Source organism: Sorex araneus, chromosome 3 (assembly GCF_027595985.1).
Source record: "Sorex araneus isolate mSorAra2 chromosome 3, mSorAra2.pri, whole genome shotgun sequence".
Lineage (NCBI taxonomy): Eukaryota > Metazoa > Chordata > Mammalia > Eulipotyphla > Soricidae > Sorex > Sorex araneus.
The window spans coordinates 120,590,488-120,611,328 of NC_073304.1; the positions used below are offsets into that span (position 1 = coordinate 120,590,488).

General features: G+C 47.3%; 1 protein-coding gene across 1 annotated transcript in view; it reads right to left on the reverse strand.

The window, feature by feature from the left end:
- LOC101542692 (core histone macro-H2A.2) overlaps positions 1 to 20,841 on the reverse strand; it is a 54,990-nt gene that overhangs the window by 15,430 nt on the left and 18,719 nt on the right. Inside the window, exons 2-4 of the mRNA XM_055133294.1 lie at positions 12,749 to 12,979; positions 5,927 to 6,033; positions 860 to 1,057 (exon numbers count right to left, since the gene is read on the reverse strand). Coding sequence (XP_054989269.1) covers positions 860 to 1,057; positions 5,927 to 6,033; positions 12,749 to 12,920 — 477 coding nt within the window. The 5' untranslated portion in view covers positions 12,921 to 12,979. The remainder of the gene's footprint in view (positions 1 to 859; positions 1,058 to 5,926; positions 6,034 to 12,748; positions 12,980 to 20,841) is intronic.

Genomic DNA, 20,841 nt, shown 5'->3' on the forward strand with positions numbered 1-20,841 from the left:
GTTTTCTGGCTCTATCCTGTTCTTTTCAACGTCGGTAGAATCAGTGGCTCATTCTCAGCCTGCTGTCCACCCTCCCTTCTCCCTGGGATTTCCCTAGGAAAGGTGGCAGTGGAGTGAACTCCTTTTCCCCTAAGATGTTGGGTCACCCCCTACGAGTGCTCCGGAGCTATTTCTGATCACTCCTAGCAGCGCTGAGGGAATGAGACACAGCGCCAAGGACTCAACCTGGTCCTGCATGAGCATACAGAGCTAGATACCCAGCCCTCTGAGCTATCTCTCCGGCCTCTTAGATAATCTGGTGTGTTTGCGTGGAGGGAAAATGGACAAATTTGACACCATCCAGCAGCAACCTCTGCCCCCAGAGAAGTGCCTGTGTGCAGTGCTCGGGGAGACTGAGCATGTACAGCATGGCCAATACCACGGAGGAGCAGAACTCTTAATTGACTTTGAACTCATTTGGATTCAAATTCAAACAGCCACAGGTGGCTGGTGGTTATAGTACTGGGTGGCAGGTGAAAGTATTATTCCACACACGGTATCTGAGAGCTACTGTGACTTGGCCCATCATGGCTACCCCAGTCACCCAGCTTCCCATGGGTTCAACTCAGGCCATGGAATGAGACCAGGCACCACGGAAGCCAGGAGAGGGTTGCAAAGGGGAGTTCCCATCTCATTTGTCACTTGGGACTACAGTGGGGACCTGGAACCATGACAACCGCCTGTGCTCTAGTTCTGGAAACCTCTGGTCTCAGCCCTCCCTCACCCCTCTCCTGTCCACTCCTCCCAGTGTCCATCCAGAGCGCGTGTCCTTCAGCACCGCCCCCTCATCTCTCAGGTTCCACAACAATCTCTGGCTCACCTTCTGTGACGTCCGTGGTTTGGCAGCCTTGGATTTCTTGCCTCCCTTCTTGCCTGATGTGGCCTTCCTCCCTCTTTTCTCTGGAGGAGGGGAGAGGATGGTTTCCGACTTGCCTTTGGTCCCTCGCTTTTTGGCCAGCAGTTCGGGGTGAATCCTGGGCAGGACACCCCCACTGGCAATGGTCACTCCTTTGAGCAGCTGCAGAGAGAAAATGTCTGAGCCGAGATAGTTTCTCGATAGGGCTGGGTGCAGTTCTCACTGCTGGCAGAGGACGGGGTAAGCCTGGTCTTTGCTTTCTCAGAGGGCTGGCATACACTGTAGTATGGTTTTCCCGTTTCACTGGTAGGGAGGGTCACGGCATCCTATGATCTTGTACAAAAGGTAAATTAAAACGAAAGGGAGGTATACCTACAGCCTCTGGCATATAAATGGCTGAGCTTCACAGCATCATGACTAATCTCAGGAGACACCAGGCCAAAGACTCGTCCCCGTTCTAGAGTTCCCAGAGTTCGAGCCCACATAGCTGTGTGGGACCTTCTGTTACACATACTGACAGCCAGCAGGAGCACAGTAGGTCAGATAGGAAAGTAGCATAGAAGCCCACTAAGCTCAACAAGCAAAAACAATAACACAGAAGGCTCAACCAGCACCTAACAACTCAGTGAATCCTCAGACAATAACTTCAATAACCCCTCTGGTGAGATACAACAATTTTCACAAACTTTGTTTTACTGAACTATTTTTTTTTTTTTTTTGCGGGGTGGTCACACCTGGCGATGCACAGGGGTTACTTCTGGTTCATGCATTCAGGAATTACTCCTGATGGTGCGAGGGGGACCATAGGGGATGCTGAGAATTGAACCCGGATCGGCTGCGTGCAAGGCAAATGCCCTACCCGCTGTGCTCTTGTTCCAGCCCTATCTGAACTATTTTCGGATAATTCTATTTGCCACTTTGTTATAACAAAGCAATATAAAATAAATTATTTTATGCCTGCTAAGGGGGTAGGCCTAGGGGGTGGGAAACTGGGGACAGTGGTGGAGGGAAGGTCATACTGGTGGTGGGATTGGTGCTGGAACATTTAATGCCCCCGACAACTCTTTTATAAACACCTTTGTAAATCACGGTGTATAAATAAAGTTGGTGGTGGTGGGGAGGGACTAAAATGAAAGGGAGATAGAGGATGAAATCCAGCCAAACTGCTCCAGGACTCAGGAATTCTAGACATAACAGAAGATAAAAAGCTTCATTTGTGGGCTGGAGCAATAGCACAGCGGGTAGGATGTTTGCCTTGCACGTGGTAGACCCGGGTTTGATTCCCAGCATCCCCTATGGTCCCCTGAGCAGTGCCAGGAGTAATTCCTGAGTGCAGAGCCAGGAGTAACCCCTGTGCATCGCCGGGTGTGACCCAAAAAGAAAATAAAAGCTTCATTTTTGGGTGGCACAGCTTGATAAAATGCTGTCACTGATGGCACCAGACCTACAGAACACCCTCTTCTGATCAGGCATCTATCAGTCAAATTTGTGAATCCCAATTGATCCATGTTTATTTTGTAAATATCTGCCTTGCACATTTTAAATATTCTAACTGTTGCAAGCAGTGGAGTAAACCTAGGCAGGCCCACAGTTATGTCTGTGATAAGAAACAGGAACCAAGAAGAGTCTAGAAACACTTAAAGCAAAATGTTAGTTATTATACACTGATTGGCTCTAATATAGCAACAAGCTAAAAAGACTTTGTATTGCTTTAAATGTTTTCCCCCAGAATTTATTTCTTATTGCCAGTTTGGAAGTTACCAGTTGATGATAAATTAGCAATACACAGACTCTTCACCAAAAACAGTTTGAGAGGCTATCCAGTGATAGCACAGCGGGTAGGGTGTTTGCCTTGCACACGGCCAACCTGGTTCAATTCCCAGCATCCCATATGGTCACCTGAGCACTGCCAGGAGTAATTCCTGAGTGCATAAGCCAGGAGTAACCACTGAGCATCGCTGGGTATGACCCAAAAAGCAAAAAAAAAAAAAAAAAACAAAAAACAAACAAACAAACCAACCCCCGCCCCACAAAACCAAAAAACCACAGTTTGAGAAGAGTGAAATGAGAAAAGAAATAAAATAAATAAAAATGATTTTATCTTTCCCTTTGTGTATCCTCAAGGGGCGTCCACTCCTCTTCAGAAATACTTCTGACATGGCCAAAAGGCACATGAAAAAATGCTCTTCATCACTAATCATTAGGGAGATGTAAATCAAAACATAATTTTTTGTTATATTATCATATGGAGATATCATATCATATCATTTCACACCACTGAGACTGGCACACATCCAAAAGAATAAGAACAACCAGTGCTGGTGTAGATTCGGGGAGAAAGGGGACTCTTTCATTGGTGGTGGGAATGCCAACTGGTCTAGACTTTTAGGAAAATGATATGGACATTGCTCAAAAAGGTAGAAATCGAGCTCCCATTTGACTCAGCAATATCACTTCTGGGAATATGCCGCAGGAGCCCCCAAACATCAGAAACACCACCTGCACTTCCATGTTAATTGCAGTACTATTTACAGAAGCCAGAACCTGGAAACAACCCAAGCCCCCGAGAACAGATGACTGGATAAAGAAACTATGGTACATCTACACAATGGAATACTATGCAGCTGTTAGGAAAAATGAAGTCATGAAATTCACTTATAAATGGATGAACCTGGAGAGTATTAAGCTGGCTGAAATGAGTCAGAAGGAGTGAGAGGGACAGATATAGAATAACTGCATTCATTTGTGGGATATAAAAAAAAGTGTATGAGACTAGCATCCAAGGCCAGGTAAAACAGAGGCCAGGAGGACTGGTCAATGATTGGAAGTTGCAACAAGTGTGTGTGGGGTGAGGGCAATTAGGACAGAGAAGGGACCAGCATGTAATAATAGTTGGAAATGGTCACCCTGGACAAGAATTGAGTGTTGAAAGTAGGTAAAGGGATATACATGACGATAAATTTTCAGTATCTGTATTGCAAACCATAATGCCCAAAAGGGTGAGGGGAGGGAGGAGGGAAAGGAGAGGGAGAGAGAGAGACAGAGATAGAGAGAGACAGAGACAGAGAGAACGAGAGAGACAGGGACAGACAGAGACAGAAACAGACAATGCTTGCCACAGAGTGGGGCGTGGGAAGAACACTGGGGACACTGGTGGTGGGAACTGTGCTCTGGTGAAGGGACAGGTGTAGGAAGACTGTATGACCTAAATCCAATCATGAACAATTTTGTAACTGTATATCTCATTCTGATTCAATTAAAAAAAAAAAACACTTCTGACATACACAGTGTCACAAAAGGTGACCGGCATTTGGTACTGGTCACACACACTTCTTTCCTTTGACCAGGTCCTCCCCATTCATGGCTTTTGTCCATTTTGCTCTAGGGCTGTGGGTTTGTAATGACTCTATGTTACGGAAATGATAACTTTTTATAATACAAAGGTAGAGCTTATTTTGTTTCTCTGTGATTACCTTCATAAGGCTTTTTGATTCATGCTTCTAACATCCGTATACCATTAAGAAAGTATCCCTCAGTCCTGGTTTATTGAAAAAGTTTGACCTGTGCTTTTTCTAGATGCATTTAGGATTTCTTTTTTGCTATTTGTATGTGACATGCTCTATCTGTTTGGCTACATTATATATACCACCACACCTGGCTTTGCTTAGGGCGAATTCCTTGCCTAGGATCACGCCTGGTGGGCTTGGGGGACCACACAGGGTTCTGTTATTCATTTGTTTGTTTTTGATTTTGGGGTCACACCTGGCGATGCTCAGGGGTTACTCCTGGCTCTGCACTCAAGAATTACTCTTGGCAATGTTCGGGAGACCATCTGGGATCCTTGGAATTGAACTTGGGTCGGCCGTGTGCAAGGCAAATGCCCTACCTGCTGTATTGCTCTGGGTCCCCGACATAGGGTTCTGGGGATCAAACCCGGGTCAGCCAGTTGCCAGGCAAGTACCCTACCCATTATACTACCACTCTAGCCCCATATATAAAATATTATGTGTTTCCTTATATTATGAACTATATTTTAATGCCAGGAGTGAGGTAGGGATTCCTTTTATTTTCATTGCCAATGTGTACTTCTACACACCACTCATTAATTTTCTGAGTCATTTAAATTATTAGCTTAATTATTATTAATTGATTTTGAGGACATACACCTGACAGTACTCAGGGAAGACTCCTGGCTCTATGCTCAGGGGTTATTCCTGGAGTTGCTTGAGGGAGTCAGGGATTGAACTGTTGACTGTGTGCCAAGCAAGCACCTTGGCCCTTGTACTAACTCTCTGGCTCTGAGCGTCTCGGTAGAGCACCTGCTGTCTATGTAGTCACCTATTTCTGAATGCCTTAGGTCACAGTTTCTCATTATGTCACTTATAGTAAAAAAGCGATGGAAAGGGGAATGCTAATATATGAGGTAGGACTCTACCCTCATCAGAGTTAATACGTAGTTACAGTGAATAAGATAGAGACAGGGTCAATGCCAGGATACAAAGCCGAGCTCCACCCTCATCAGAACTGCTTATCACACAGTTTGGGGGACTATGGGAAAGACACCAGTCTGTATCTCCCACAGAGCTCTTTTTGCAGGGACTGGGGGTGGTGTGGGGGTATCACACCAGTGATGCTCAGGACTTACTCCTGGCTCTGCACTCAGGAATTGCTCCTGGCGATGCTTGGGAAACCATAAGGGGTGCCGGGGATCAAACCCGGGTTGGCTATGTGCAAAGTAAGGGCCCTCCCTGCTGTACTATGGCTCCGGCCCCCATAAGGCTTGTCTTTAAGGAGGAAACGTCTGCCCACACCCATGTCACATAGTGAAATCTGTTCCAGAGGCAATCTGAGTTTGAGTATCGATGGTATGGCTAGCCAGATCATTCTTCTCTTGTGTGCAGCTTGGGTGTACATGCAGTGTGACCAGGACACTGCCTCGCAGTAGAAATGATCAGTGGTCAGCCACAGCCGAGGGTGCCACGGTGCATCTGGCGGCCCGTGCTGTGGCTTATCTCCGAGTCTCAGGCATACCTGATTCAGCTCCTCGTCGTTGGCAACTGCCAGCAGGATGTGCCGTGGTGCTATCCGAGCCTTCTTGTTGTCCCTTGCAGCATTCCCGGCCAACTCGAGAATTTCCGCTGAAATTAATAAGGAGAAGCAAGTAGACTTTTATTATAAAGTAAGTAGACAATTATAAAATGGGGTCTGAGCTTTCTAAAGTTTTTTTTTAATCAATGGTCTTTAGTTTGATTGCCGGGCTGGAGCGATAGCACAGGGGTTGGGCGTTCGCCTTTCACGTGGCCGACCCAAATTCGATTCCTCCGCCCCTCTCGGAGAGCCCGGCAAGCTACTGAGAGTATCGAGCCCGCTCGGCAGAGCCGGGCAAGCTACCCGTGTGTATTGGATATGCCAAAAACAGTAACAATAAGTCTCTCAATGAGAAGACGTTACTAAGTGCCCGCTCGAACAAATCGATGAGCAACGAGATGACAGTGACAGTGACTTGCAGTTTGATTGCCTTTATTCGTTTATGATTCGTGAGACAATACTGAGAACATGGGGGGAAATGCATGTGTGACTGTGTGTGTGTTGTGGGGATTTTTTGCTGATACAATGGTATAAATATTAAGCTCCAAAGTTAACAGATTATCCATGTGAATCAGTATAATTTCAGATAAAGTAGCACATGAAATTGCTATCTCTCATAAGTCTACAGCAATAAAAAATGGGCATGAGTATGTCGTATAAACTAAGCAAATATAATTAGCAAAAAATTAGAATAAAATAGGCATTAGAGCTAAATATTTGTATGATGTATCCTGAATGGAAATGCTACTTCACTGCATATTCACCCATACAGTGTCTTTTCGGGTTATTAAGCAATGAATGTTGACTGTACCCACCAATTTATATAGTGACCGTGTTTTCTGCACTAGAGATGAAAGTGCATGAATACACTTCTTCAGGTTCTGCAGAGAGCATCTGAAATTAATGTTGTTTTAGCTACTCTGGTCCAGTGCATTATTGCTGATAACCAACTTAATTTTTCTCCCTTTTCCCTTGGTGTGGCTGGGGGGCTCCACAGTGTTCAGGAGGCCCCGGGTCCCCTCTGCAATTTCCACTACTTTGGCAGCAGTTTGATGCAGTTTGAGGATGCTGCTTGGGCCCTTTGTGCCAGGGACCAGCTGGGCCACCCTGGTGGTGCTTGAAGGGGTCTACAGGGTCACACACATAAGTGTTTGGGAGCCTCCCTGCCTGCACCCCGGCTGCTCAGGGTACTGGGTCGGGCACACGCCCACCACTAACTGCTTTATTATCTCCTGGCCTACCTTCCTTTTTTTTGGAGCCACACCTGGCTGTGCTCGGGGATTGCTCCTGGCTTTGCACCTGGTGGGCTCAGGGGACCATATGAGGTGCTGAGGCCTGAATCTGGGTCTGTTCTGTGCAAGGTAAGCACCCTGTCCACTGTCCTATCACTTTGGCCCCCTCCTTTAAGAAAGTGGGCTTGGGGGCCACACCCAGTGGTGTTCAGGGCTTACTCCTGGCTTTGTACTCATGGATCGCTCCTGGCGGGCTCGGGGGATCATATGAGGTGCTAGGGAATGAGCCTGGGCTGGCGGCGGGCCAGGCAAGAGCTCTACTTGCTGCACTATCGCTCTGGCCCCTGGTTTCTCCTCTGCTCTCGACAAGGCAGCTCCCCATCCCCCGCACCTCTGCCCACCACACAGGCTTCCAAAGCTCCTCTGACTTCACTGCCCGCCTCCCCCTCCCCCTGCTGGTGTGAGGTTTGTGCTGCCCCCTGCTTCTCACCCCAGGCTGTATCCCGTATTCTGCTATATCTCTCAGACTTGACCCAAAGTAGAACCTCAGTCAACATTATGTCATGAATTTTGAAGGTCATTTCTTTTCTATGGGTGTGTGTGTGGAGGGTGGGGGGTGGTTCAGCCTGAGGTCCCCAAGGGCTATTCCCGACTCTGTTGGGGGTGTATGTGTGCAGGGGATGGGACCCAGCCTTTGCATGTAAAGCCTATGCTCAGCCCTCAAAGTTCTTTCTCTGACCCTGGCAGGTCATGTCAAGGGTGACAGGAACCTTTCACATTTGGAACCCTCCTTCTCCAAATAAAACCACTGGATCAAAAAAAAAAAAAAACCCAAAAAAACCAAAAAAACAAACAGCAACTGCTCTCTACCTCTTTGCTCCTCATCTATGACCTGTGATTCTGTTCAAATCACCGTGCGTCAAAACTCCTTGTTTCGTTACAATGCAAACATAGACTGAAAATGCACCTTAAGGGTGTTTACGATACCCTTGGCCCAGAATTATTTCATCAGCTCTAAAGAGCAGGAGAGAGCGGTGACCGTCTACTGAGGGTACCTAGGTGGGAGATGTGCACTAGTTCAGAGGGTGAGAAATTAGTGTGAGGTGACACAGGTGGCAAACGGATTTGATTGACAGTTAAGTCGTGCCTAATGCCTGTCTCACTTATGAGGAGAGAAAAAGTACACAGAGAGGGGCCAGAGTGATAGCCCAGTGAGTAAGGCAGCAGCCTAGCACTTCAGATGGTTCCCCGAGCCCTCTAGGAGAGATCCTGAAGTGCAGAACCATGAGTAAACCCTGAGCATTGCTGCATGTGTGGAGAGAGAGAGAGAGAGAGAGATTGAGAGACAGAGAGAGACACAGAGAGACAGAGAGAGACAGAGACAGAGACAGAGAGAGACAGAGAGAGACAGAGAGAGAGGGAGAGAGAGGGAGTGAGAGGGGGAGAGAGACAGAGAGAGACAGAGCGAGGAGAGAGAGACAGAGACAGAGAGAGAGACAGAGACAGAGAGAGGGAGAGAGAGGGAGTGAGAGGGAGAGAGATACAGAGAGAGACAGAGCGAGGAGAGAGAGACAGAGAGAGACAGAGAGAGAGAGAGGGAGAGAGAGGGAGAGAGAGAAAGAGGGAGAGAGAGGGAGATAGAGAGGCCTGCTGCAGAGGTGGGGGCTGTTGTGGCCGTGATGCTGGTGGTCAGGAGCAGGTGCAAGTGGACAGTGCAGGTGGTCAGGTGCAGGCAGTAGTGACCCCAAGGGGCTGGAGTGAAGAGGAGGAGAGCAGGACATGGGGGATCTTAGAGGGTCTAGAGCAGAGGTGGAAGTGATCTACCTCTGGGGCCCCAGGGAATTGGGGGTGGACAAGGGTAGCTGCTGATGGACTACAGCAGGCCCAGGTGGGATGTGGGGGGGGGGCAGGCAGGGAGGGAGAGGGGCAGAGGAGCAGACAGGAAAGCAGCAAGGGTGCCAAGTCATTTGGAAGAATGGACGGTGAGCATCTGGAAAACACGGGTTCCCCCACCCTCCAAATTTCTTTTCTTCCTTTGATTTCTGGGCCATATCTAGTGATACTCAGGGCTTCCTCCTGGCTCTGTGCTCAGGGATCACTCCTGGCAAGCTCAGGGGCCATATGTGGTGCTGAGGATTGGACCTGGGTCAGTTGCATGCAAGGCAAATGCCCTGCCTGCTGTACTATTGCTTCAGCCCCCTTTTCCGATTTTCTTGACTCGTGGGTTTATTTTTTTCTCCTTTGCACGTATTATTTATTAAAAATTTATTTATTTATTTTTATAAAGTTGTTTATGATGATTTATTACATTCAATATTCCAGCACCAATCCCACCACCGTTGCACCTTCCCACTACCATTATTTTCAATTTTCCCCAACACCTCTGAAACTTACCCCTATAGCAGGCCCTGAATAATTTATTTTATGTTGCTTGCTATAAATATTTAGCTAAAAATGATCAAAAAATGTTTTCTCAGAAGAAAGTGTGTGAATATTATTGTATCAACCACGGAGCCATTAAGCACTTATAGAAGAGATTACTCACATGATGTAAAAGATTAAGACTTATATGCTTATATTTTCTTTAAAATTTTTTTTTTTTGCTTTTTGGGTCACACCCAGCGATGCACAGGGGTTACTCCTGGCTCTGCACTCAGGAATTACTCCTGGTGGTGCTTAGGGGACCATATGGGATGCTGGGAATCGAACCCAGGTCAGTTGTGTGCAAGGCGAATGCCCTACCCACTGTGCTATCACTCCAGCCCTGTTTATATTTTCTTAATCAAGATTGGCTTGTATTCTATATCCCATCCAATGTGGTGTGTTACTCCTGGTTTATCAGTGGTATAGAGTTTGAGATATTGCTCCAAGAATTCAAAAATTTTGAATGGGGTGATACAGCTGGAGTTAAATTTTTAACTGGATGATGACTTGGGGGTGCCCCAGAGGGTTTTGGCTATTACTGTAACTTTTTCTTGTGCCCTGGAATAAGCCTGGACTGCTATGAACTTCCCTCTTAGTTCCCCTTTTGCTGTGTACCATTTGCTGGTACCTGATTTTTTGCTGTGTACCATTTTGCTTGTACCATTTGCTGGTAGCTGATGTCTTCATTCTTATTCATTTTCAGGAATCTTATTTCTTCTTTGCCTTCCTCTTTGGCCCAATGGCTGTTCAACAGCATGCATACTATTTTGTCTCCAAATATTTGAGTGTTTTTCCTGGCTTTTTCTTTTTTTGGCTTTTTTGGGTCACAGCTTGTGCTGCACAGGGGTTACTCCTGGCTCTGCACTCTGGAATCACTCCTGGCGATGCTCAGGGGACCATATGGGATGCTGGGGATCGAACCTCGGTCGGCTGCATGCAAGGCAAATGCCCTACCCTCTGGACTATCACTTCAGTTCCTCTTGGTTTTCTTTTCTTTTCTTTTTTTTTTTTTGCTTTTTGGGTCACACCCAGCAATGCTCAGGGGTTACTCCTGGCTTTGCACTCAGGAATTACTCCTGGCAGTGCTTGGGGGACCATATGGGATGCCGGGGATCGAACCTGGGTCGGCCGCGTGCAAGGCAAACGCCCTACCCGCTGTGCTATCGCTCCGGCCCCCTCTTGGTTTTCTTTTCATGGTTAATTTCTACCTCCCTAGCCTTATGGTCTGAAACGAGACTTGATATTGATTTCTGTTCTACTGACACGACGGACACTTGATGTAGTCTGAGTTAGAGAATGTTCCATGTGCACTGCAGAATCAACATGTGAAACATACATTCCCTAAGCCCTTGGACCTGACGCATTCGGCTGTCCCTTGGAACACCAGCAAGAATGTCTTTTGGGTGAAGTTACAGAGGTGGCTTCCCAGACACCATCCTGGACCTGAGTGACAGAGGGATCTTCACTGTGGACTGACTTTCAGAAAACTCTTAGCCCGGGAACAAGCTCTCATTGACAGTAAGGGCAGGTGTGGGGCCTGTCTGAGAGGGGCCGGGGAAGGTCATGGTTATTGGGCTCTTGCCACTGGTCATGCTGTTTGCTGAGGGGGAACCAAGAGGGCAGATCAGGTTCAGCTTCTAAAGATGAGGAAGAAGCTACTCTTATGGAGCCTGGGATAGAAAGTGGGTCCAAGGCTGAGTGGTAGTACAGAGGGTAGGCACTTGCCTTGCATGAGGCTGAGCCCCGAGGTTGCCAGGAGTTACCCCTGAGCACCGCTGGGTGTGACCCCCAAATATAACAAACAAACAAACAAACAAAACCCCTCAAGACACTGAGTTCCTCCATACCGACAGCCCAGCAGGAACACACCAAATGAGATGGGAAAGTAACACAGGAGCCAATGAAACTCAACAAATGAGAACAGTAACATGGAGGCTCAACTGGCAGCAAGCAGCCTGGCACGTTCTTCCGCAAGGACTTTACAACCCCATGATGAGATAGAAACTTTTTTTTGTATTAAAAATTGGTATTTTATACTTACTGATTTTATTATTGGAGTTATATTGCCTAATTAATTTCAACTCTAGAATTGCATCAAATTATGTCTTTTGATTACATTAAAATAAATTTTAAAACTTTGTGAAAAGAAAAGAAAATGGGTCCAGTCCCCTGCGCTAGGGGTTTTGAACTGTGGCAGCGGGGAGGTGGGGTTGGCTTCTAGGATAGACAGTCTGGAGGGTCTTTGCTTACTGGGTTTCCAAGGTGCATCAGTGTCTGGGGGATTTGTGATACTTGGGCAAAGTCAGTAGCTTTGTTGCTTATGATGAAAAAGGCTGCTCTAGGAACTGCCCCACTTGTACATGTTGTCATGCTTTGTTCTCTATGGATACACGCATAGTTTAGACGCATCTTCAATGTTGTAGAGTTTGCTTTCTGGTTAGCTATGATATTAGAGAACAACAACAATGCTAAGGAGGTTACTCAGATCCCACACACACAAGCTCATCTTTCATTTAAAAAAATGATTTGAGTAATAACTGATATGTAAAACTGTTTCCTAGGTACTTGCTGTTTATAGAGGGTCTCTCCAGGACGGGAGGGCAAAACCAGAATGAATCTAAGAGGCCTTGAGCTCTTGCGTCTGTGTTATTTATGGACATTCCAGTCTCATAGATGGTCTTTTTGGCTTTTGGGTCACACCTGAGGGTGCTCTGTGCCTATTCCTGGCTCTACTACCAGACACTTTTGGGGGACTCGGGGGACCATATGTGGTGCTGTATTGAGCCCAGGCTGGCATTGTGCGAAAGAAACACCCTACCTGCTATGCTATGGTTCCAGTCCCAGGACAATGGACACTATACCGTGATCTTCTTTTACGGAATAAACAGCACCCTCACCCCTTCCTCCCTGTAGGTCTCCAGAAGTTGTACTACCTAAAACTTTGGGGGGCTGGTCTAGAAAATCTGTTTTCTCAGGAGCTTTTGCACCTTTGCCTCTTGTTCCCACTAAAACCTGTGGAAATGGACTTCGGCCAAGCAGGGGTGCAGACACCCTATGACCTGGGGGGGGTGTCCTTCCCAATCAGTTTGGGCGGGGGCTGGTGCATTACCTGCCAGGTACTCAATGACAGCCGCCATGTACACGGGGGCGCCCACGCTGATCCGGTACTTGAATGTCCCTTTCTTGAGGTAGCGCATCAGCCTGCCCACCGGGAAGATGACCCCAGCTCTGGCTGACCGGGACAGCTTGGACATTTTCTTCTTCCCGCTCCGGCCCGACATCTTGCCTCAGTTTCCCTCTCAGCTTGCTGACCCACGGGCCTTCCGGCACAAACACTGTGCTGCAAAAGAAAGATGATGGCGTGAGGGAGGGCTCCAGGCAAACACGCTGGGGGCAGGCGTGTCCCCTGACCCGGGCACTGCATGGCACAACTGAGACCTGACTGCCCCTGGAGGGCACAGCACGTGGCCTGGTGGGCAGGGAGTGGGGCAGAGGGTCTCCCAGAAGAGCCCCCTACGAACATCTGCTCCTCCACAGTCCCCGCCCGCCCCGACGGATTGTTCAGAGGGATCGCCTCCATGGTCGCTCCTCAGAGCACGTCCAGCCGGACACAGTCCATGGGCCACATGCAGGCTTTGCATGTGTGAGCCCCAATTAAGTGACCAGCACCACTTGGCCATTGAGTACTTCCAGGAATGACCCCGATCTCGAACATGGAGTAGCCCCTGAGCACTGCTAGGTGTGGTCCCCAAACAAAGGAATAAGCAGGCTCCCCACACCCCCAGCACATGTTACCTGGGTGGGGGGCGGGGACTTTGCAGATGAAACGACAGATATTGAGGTGGGAGTTCCTAACACCACTGTGGGGTCCTTTCCATGTTATTTTTACTTTTTTTAAAAAATTGAATCACTGTGAGACAGACCATTACAAAGCTGTTCATGACTGGATTTCATTCATATAGTGTTCCAACACCCATCCCTCCACTAGTATACATTTCCCGGCACCAGTGTCTCCAGTTTCCCTCCCATCACCCCCCAACTCGCATCCCCCAGCCTGTCTCTATGGCAGGCACTTTTTGTCTCTTCCTCCCTCCCTCCCCCCACCTCACCTTTTAGGCCTTGTGATCTGCAATACAGATACTGAAAGGTCATCAGGTATATCCCTTTACCTACTTAGTTCTTGTCCAGAGTGATCATTCCCAACTATTATTGTCATACTGGTCCCTTCTCTTCCTGACCTACCCTGTGTAGGTAAGGAGGCCAGGAGGGCTCAGTGGGTGCTTAGAGATGTGACGATGGAAGAAAAGCAATTCTCTCAGCTTCCAGCAGTGACCCAGCCCCTCCCTGGAGGGACACTGACTCTGAACTTCTGACCTCCATAAAACATGTTTGCATCATTTTAAACCGCTAAACTTAGGGATTTGTTGTTATAGCAGCAAGGAGTGGCATTCTCTTTGCCCTGATTTGATTCTATCTATTTTAGTACTTGGCATGAGGTTACTATAAATGACCCAGTCTGTGCCTATTATAACGCCAGAGTTGACGGGCCACTCAGAGCTGATGCGTGTGCAATTCTCAGATGGAAATGCTTTTCTAAACTCCATTATGAGGTAGCATTCTAAAAAAGGTGGGTTTAGAGAAGAGGTGACTTTATAGAATAGGCAAACGAAGAATCACCAGGTGTAATAAATTAAAAAGTCACAATACCGGGGCCGGAGCGATAGCACAGCGGGTAGGGCGTTTGCCTTGCACGCGGCCGACCCGGGTTCGATCCCCGGCATCCCATATGGTCCCCCAAGCACCGCCAGGAGTAATTCCTGAGTGCAAAGCCAGGAGTAACCCCTGAGCATCGCTGGGTGTGACCCAAAAAGCAAAAAAAAAAAAAGTCACAATACCATCTGAGCTTTTGCTCTTTGGGATGGGGAATTTTGATTGGTCTTGGGGAGAGCTTCTGGAATCAGCAGAAAGAAGTAGTATAAACAAAGCATCCAGGCACAGAATGTAATTTAATGTTATTTCAGGAAGGACTTTTTTGGGAGGAGGGGGGAAAATGGGAGAGAGGGGCGGCCACAGCCAGCTGTACTCAGGGCTTACTTCTGACTCTGTGCTCAGGGATTGTTCCTGTCGGAGCTCAAGAGACCGTATGGGATGCTGGGGATCGAACCCAGATCACCAGCGTGCAAGGCAAGCACCTTCCCTGCTGTACTATTGCTCCAGCCCATTTCAGGAATTTTTATTATGAAAAAAATAAAGGAATTCTATGGGGTCCAAAAAAGTCTTTGATAGGCTAACATAAATCCAGAGAATTGTATTAGAATGGCTGAGGGAGTATTATGAATTTCTTTAAAAGGGGAATATAATCCAGAGTGAGCAAATTAGAGAAGACAAAAAGGACCACAGAAAAGGAGCAGAAATTTTCTAGCAAATGCATTAATGAATCAAATTACTGTGTCCATTGGTAGTGCTCAGTGGCTTTGTGGATGGAAAGTGAAAGAGTAAAAAATAAATCAAGGCCACCACCTCTGCTTTGACTCCATCAGCTTATCCATAGCCAAGACGGCAAGGACGTGGCCTAACAAAGTGGCTGAAAAGATAATGAAAGAAACGGCTAAATGAATGGCAAAGATAAGAGACACAAAACTAGGATTTACTTACTGAATGGGAGACTAAAATAGAGTGCAATTGTGTGAAGTATTGATCACTCCATGATGACTGGGAGTTTTATATATAAATTGACAATAAACATTATCCTTAACACCCTCAAGCTCTGAAGTAAAAGATGGGCGTTTGTGGTATTTTATTATATCCTGTCCATATATTTTTTTACATTTCCCTTTCTTTTCTCCTTCCCCTAACCCTCTTTTCAGAAAACTTTAGTTCTTTTTTTTTTGCTTTTTGGGTCACACCCAGCAATGCTCAGGGGTTACTCCTGGCTTTGCACTCAGGAATTACCCCTGGCAGTGCTTGGGGGACCATATGGGATGCTGGGGATCGAACCCGGGTCGGCCGCGTGCAAGGCAAACGCCCTACCCGCTGTGCTATCGCTCCGGCCCCCAGAAAACTTTAGTTCTGTTAAAAATTGTCCCTGTACCAGAGATTTAGCTCAATAAACTGGGGTAATACAGAAGGCTGGACTTGATCCCTGGAACCCCATGGTCCCCCAAGCACAAACAGGAATGGCCCTCAAACAAAGCAAAACAAAAATGTTTCACTTTGGGGGTACTTTTATTTAGGTTTTTAAAATTTAGTTCTTCTACATCCTTAAGCACATTTGTGAAATCATTTGAAATTGTCATCTTTTTTGACTTATTTTGCTAATTTCTTCAACTTTCTCTCATTTTGTAGCAAATGGCAAAATTTTACCTGTTTTTAAAAACAGAAAATAGTATTTCAGTGTATCATATACTCCAGTTTTGTTATTTAGTCATTTCTCAACAGGCACTTCAGTTGCTTCTGTATTTGAGTTATTGTAAAACACAATAAACACTGCATTGAACATAACTTTTTGTGCTTATGCTTTCATGTTCTTCCAAAAGATACCTCAAAAGTAGTTTTGCTGGGCTGGAGTGATAGCACAGCAGGTAGGGCGTTGCACGCCTTGCATGCGGCTGACCCGGGTTCGAATCCCAGCATCCCATATTGTCCCCTCAGCACCGCCAGGAGTAATTCCTGAGTGCAGAGCCAGGAGTAACCCCTGAGCATCGCTGGGTGTGACCCAAAAAAGAAAAAAAAAGTGGTTTTGCTGCATCACATGTTAGCTCTGTTTTAAGGAAGTCCCACAGCAGTTTCAAAATGGTTACATTCCCATTCGCTAAAGATGTATATATTCATAAAATTTAAATACAAGCAAAGATGAAAATATGTCCTTGAAAATGATCTTTTTCACATGGCACAAGGATAAAACACTATTGCCAGGGAGGGAAGAAGGGCCTGATGATCAGGATTACTCCCCTCTTTACCAACACAGTCGCATTGCTTGGTTCCACAAACCCTCATTTGTACAGGGAATGGCCAATCAGCTAGCAGAAACAGCTAGGGGGCAGGGCTACAGCAATATATCCAAGGTCAGGTCCCTCTAAGGCACTCCACTCCGACTTGCTGTTGTTTGGCTTTTTCTGGGACCCGGGAGTCATGGTCTGCACTTAACTCACGTCAGGGCTTACCCCTGGCTCTGTGCTTGGGGACCATCCTGCTGGAGCCTGGGGGACCTTATGTGATGCTGGAGGGATGAAACCTGACTGCGCTCAGGGATCATTCCTGGCAGAACTCAGGTGACCATAGGGGATGCTGGGGATCGAACCAGCGTGCAAGGCAAGCACCTTCCCTGCTGCACTACTGTCCAGCCCATTTCAGGAAGCTTTATTATGAAAAAGATAAAGGAATTCTATGTGATCCAGAAAAGTCTTTGAAAGGCTAAAATGAATCCAGAGAATTGTGCCAGGATGGTTGAGGTAAATGTCGAACTACCTTCCTGGTTCTAGAGTCCTGTTGTGCCCATGATTCTGTTGCTGTTAACTCCATTTAAGAGAGTTGGTGCTAGAGATGTATCTGTGTGCTGTACGGGAAGAGCTATAACACGGAAGACATTTGGGGTTTGGTGTGTCTTTTTCTTTTTCTTTCTTTCTTTTTTTTTGCTTTTTGAATCACACTTGGCGATGCACAGGGGTCACTCCTGGCTCTGCACTCAGGAATTACCCCTGATGGTACTCTACCATATGGGATGCTGGGAATCGAACCCGGGTCGGCCGCATGTAAGGCAATATATTGCTCCAGCCCCTGGTGTGTCTTTTTTAAATTTTTGGTTTTGGGTCACATCCAACTGTTTCTCAGGGCTTACTCCTAGCTCTGTGCTCAGGAATCACTCCTGGCAGGCTTGAGGCATCCTATGGGGTGCCAGGAATTGAACCCGGGTCAGCCCTTACCTGCTATTCTATTTCTCTGGCCCTGGCGTGTTATTCTTCTTCACTGTCACACAAGAACCACACACTAGTTAGATCCGCTGTCCAAGTATCTCTGTTTTAGCCACAAATTCTGAAAAGAAGTGCCAAATTTTCTGAATTTTGCAGTTTGAAGTTACTAACTCACATATATCCACTTACAGATATCCGCACGTTGAAGAAGAAGCAAGACATTGCCTAATTAGGATTATAACCATCTGTATCTTGAGGAAACTCAGGCATTGGCAAGCATGCAGAGGGACAGGGGCCACGCAGAGCAACATGCCAGGACCCCAGGCCCACAGACAACTCAGCAGCTCCCACGTGCTGATGCTGGTGTTCAACAGGGAGACGGAGGCAGCTTGGGTGGGGGTAGAAGCCCTGCACTCGGTCCCACCCACTCACTAGCCGCGTGTGTCATTCCTGTGGGCCTCATCCTTAAAACAGGGAGGTGAGTCATTGATCCCAAAGGTCCTGGTGTGGAATGTTCCAATTTTTGTGCAATGCACTTTCCAATGGCTCTGGAAAAAGCGGCTCAGTCTCTTTAAGAAACCAGCTCTAAAGAATGAAGAACCTCTGCAGGCTCACAAAGATGTATTAGTATTGGTGACTCCACTAAGCCAATTATGTGCTTTTTATTTTCTCAGTGCCTGGTATGAGGGGGAGGATTAGTAGGTCTGGTTGCCAAGGTAACCACCTGAAAGGCCCATGGTAGGAAGGATGTGCCCTGTGGATACAGAGCGTGGGGGTGGGGGAGGGGGCCCTAATCTCTCCCAAGGACAGAGGGACTCGGAGAGTACAAGGCACGGAAGGCACCATCCAAGACTCGTAACTTGTTCTAAGAATTGGAAACTGGGAGTAATCCAAGGGAACACGCCATGTCAGGGGACCGATGCCTAAATACCCATGGAAATAAAATATCAAGGAAGGAAGACCAGGGTTAGAGCAAACAGAAACAAGTGTCACTCAGCCGAACGTGGGATGGTGCGGGGCTGACCCCGTGCTCGGCGCACTGTTGACCACACTTTCTCTCTTTGGCTCTGGTTGAGGCTGGGGTCTCCCCGTGAGCTGACGGTGGTGAGCGCTGACCAGGGTGGGAGGGGTTACTGGGCGGGGGAACCGTCTCTGCAGACATGCTGATGTGTTTAAGCTGCAGGCACTTTACTCCTGGGGTCCAACACCTATGAGGCACCCCGGGCTCTGTGGGTCTCTGTCCAGAGATGGCGGCCAGATAGTGCAGTGGTGAGGGCACTTGCCTTGCACTCAGCCAACCAGATCCCCGACATCCCATATTGTCCACCAAACACCACCAGTAGTGATTCCTGAGCACAGAGCCCAGAGTAACTCCTGAGTATCACCAGGTGTGGCTCCAAACCCCGAAACACACCCAAGGGGTCTTTGGGGCAGCAGGGGAGGCTAACAGGGGCCTGGTACCTGCCATACCCCACACATGGAAGAGCTCCCGTCCCTCAGATTCCTGGAGGGAAGGTCCTGCTCCCTAAAGATCCTACACATCCTTCCTAACCACGCCACCCTGACGTTGTCCTGGCTCTCTCCAGTCTCGGGCAGACAAGAGTTAAACAGCTCCTAGGGTTGGTGGGGATTTTTATAGCCATTTCTTGTGAACCTGGAATTCTAAATATGGTCGCTTAATTCAAGAGAAAAAAGATTTGTTTTTGCAGTGTTGATCCCTCCCATCAGACTAATACTTAAATTTTTACATTTACTTGCCTCCTAAAACAAATTGTTTGCTACCCTAAAACAAATTCTGCTCTGAATAGGCAGAGAGTACAGTTTGCTTCCAAGTTTGAGGCTAGAATCTGGCCAAGCCCTTTCAGTGGTTGTTTGTACAGTAAGATGGGTGGGGTGGGGGGTTGCTGGAGGCCACATTCAGACCCCTCGTGACTGAGGACCAGAGACGGAACCTAGATGGGGGGCATTCCTGTCCTTCTACACCTGGAGACATGAGGCACGATCAAGGGAGACAGTTTTGATGGGAGCGTTTTGAACATGTAACAGGGGGGAACAGAAGGAAGAGAACTTAAAACTCGGAAGCCGAGGGGAGAGCCTGCTGCCTGCTCATTCCCTTTCACCCCTGGAGGTACAGCTGTTGGGCGAACACCGCTATTTTTTTTGTATATGATGGGGAAAACGGGATAATGCTCATTCTCTTTCACCCATCACTATTTTTTTGTGTATGCCGGGGAAAAGGCAATAGCTTGACTGATGTTTTAGATGATGGTGATGGTGGTGATGGTTTTCGTTTTGGTGGTGCCTGGGATCACATACGGCAGGACTGTTGTCAGTCAAATAGCAGTGCTGCCTCAAGTGTGCTGGGTGCATATGGGCCACCGGGGATTTGAACTCAGTGCTCTTAGCCACTGTGCTATTCCTCCAGGCCCCAGGACAGGATTTCTTCCTTTCTTTCTTTTTTGATATTTTTAATTGAGATACTCTAATTTACAAAGTTATTCATAGCACCCAACATTACAATTAGTCATGTTCAAATTCCATGTGCACAGGTCTCCTGACCTCAACCCCATCACACCAGTATCAGAGATCACGCCTGCCTGGGCTCTGGAGCCATAGGGGGTGCCAGGAACCGAACCTGGATCAGCCGCATTGCAAGGCAAATGCTTTAACTGCTGTCCTATCACTCTGGCTCCTAGGATTTATTTCTATGGGTGACTGTAAACCCATAAAGATGGCAATGAGTTAGCTTTTACTGATATCACAAATGTAAATATAAAACTGCCACACTCACTCGGACATGGCCCATAAACTCACACCAGCCTATTCAAATAACCACTGCAGTACGTTGATTTTTATGCATTTTACTACCTCTAAGAGAAGTATTTTACTATCTCTAGAAATGAGCACGTCCCTCGCACTGGGTGACATCCCAGATTCAACGAAAGAGTATTTATGGATCATTTATGTTTGGACAAGAAACAACATTCAATGAACGTTGTGGAATATAAAGGGCTCTTGTCCTCAAATATTTCCTTCTCTTTTTACTTTTTTCTTTTTTTGTGCCACACCTGGAGGTGCTCAGGTTTTACTCCTGGATCTGCCCTGAGGAATCACTCCTGGCAGAGCTCAGGGGACCATACAGGTGCCAGGGATCAAACCAGGGTTGGACAAGTGCAAGTCAGGCATGCTCCCCACCGTACTGTCACTCCAGCTCCTTGTCAAGTATTTTCCAGTGAAATTGCACGACAGACCATAAGCAAGTTTCAAAAAGGGGCTGGAGCAATAGCACAGC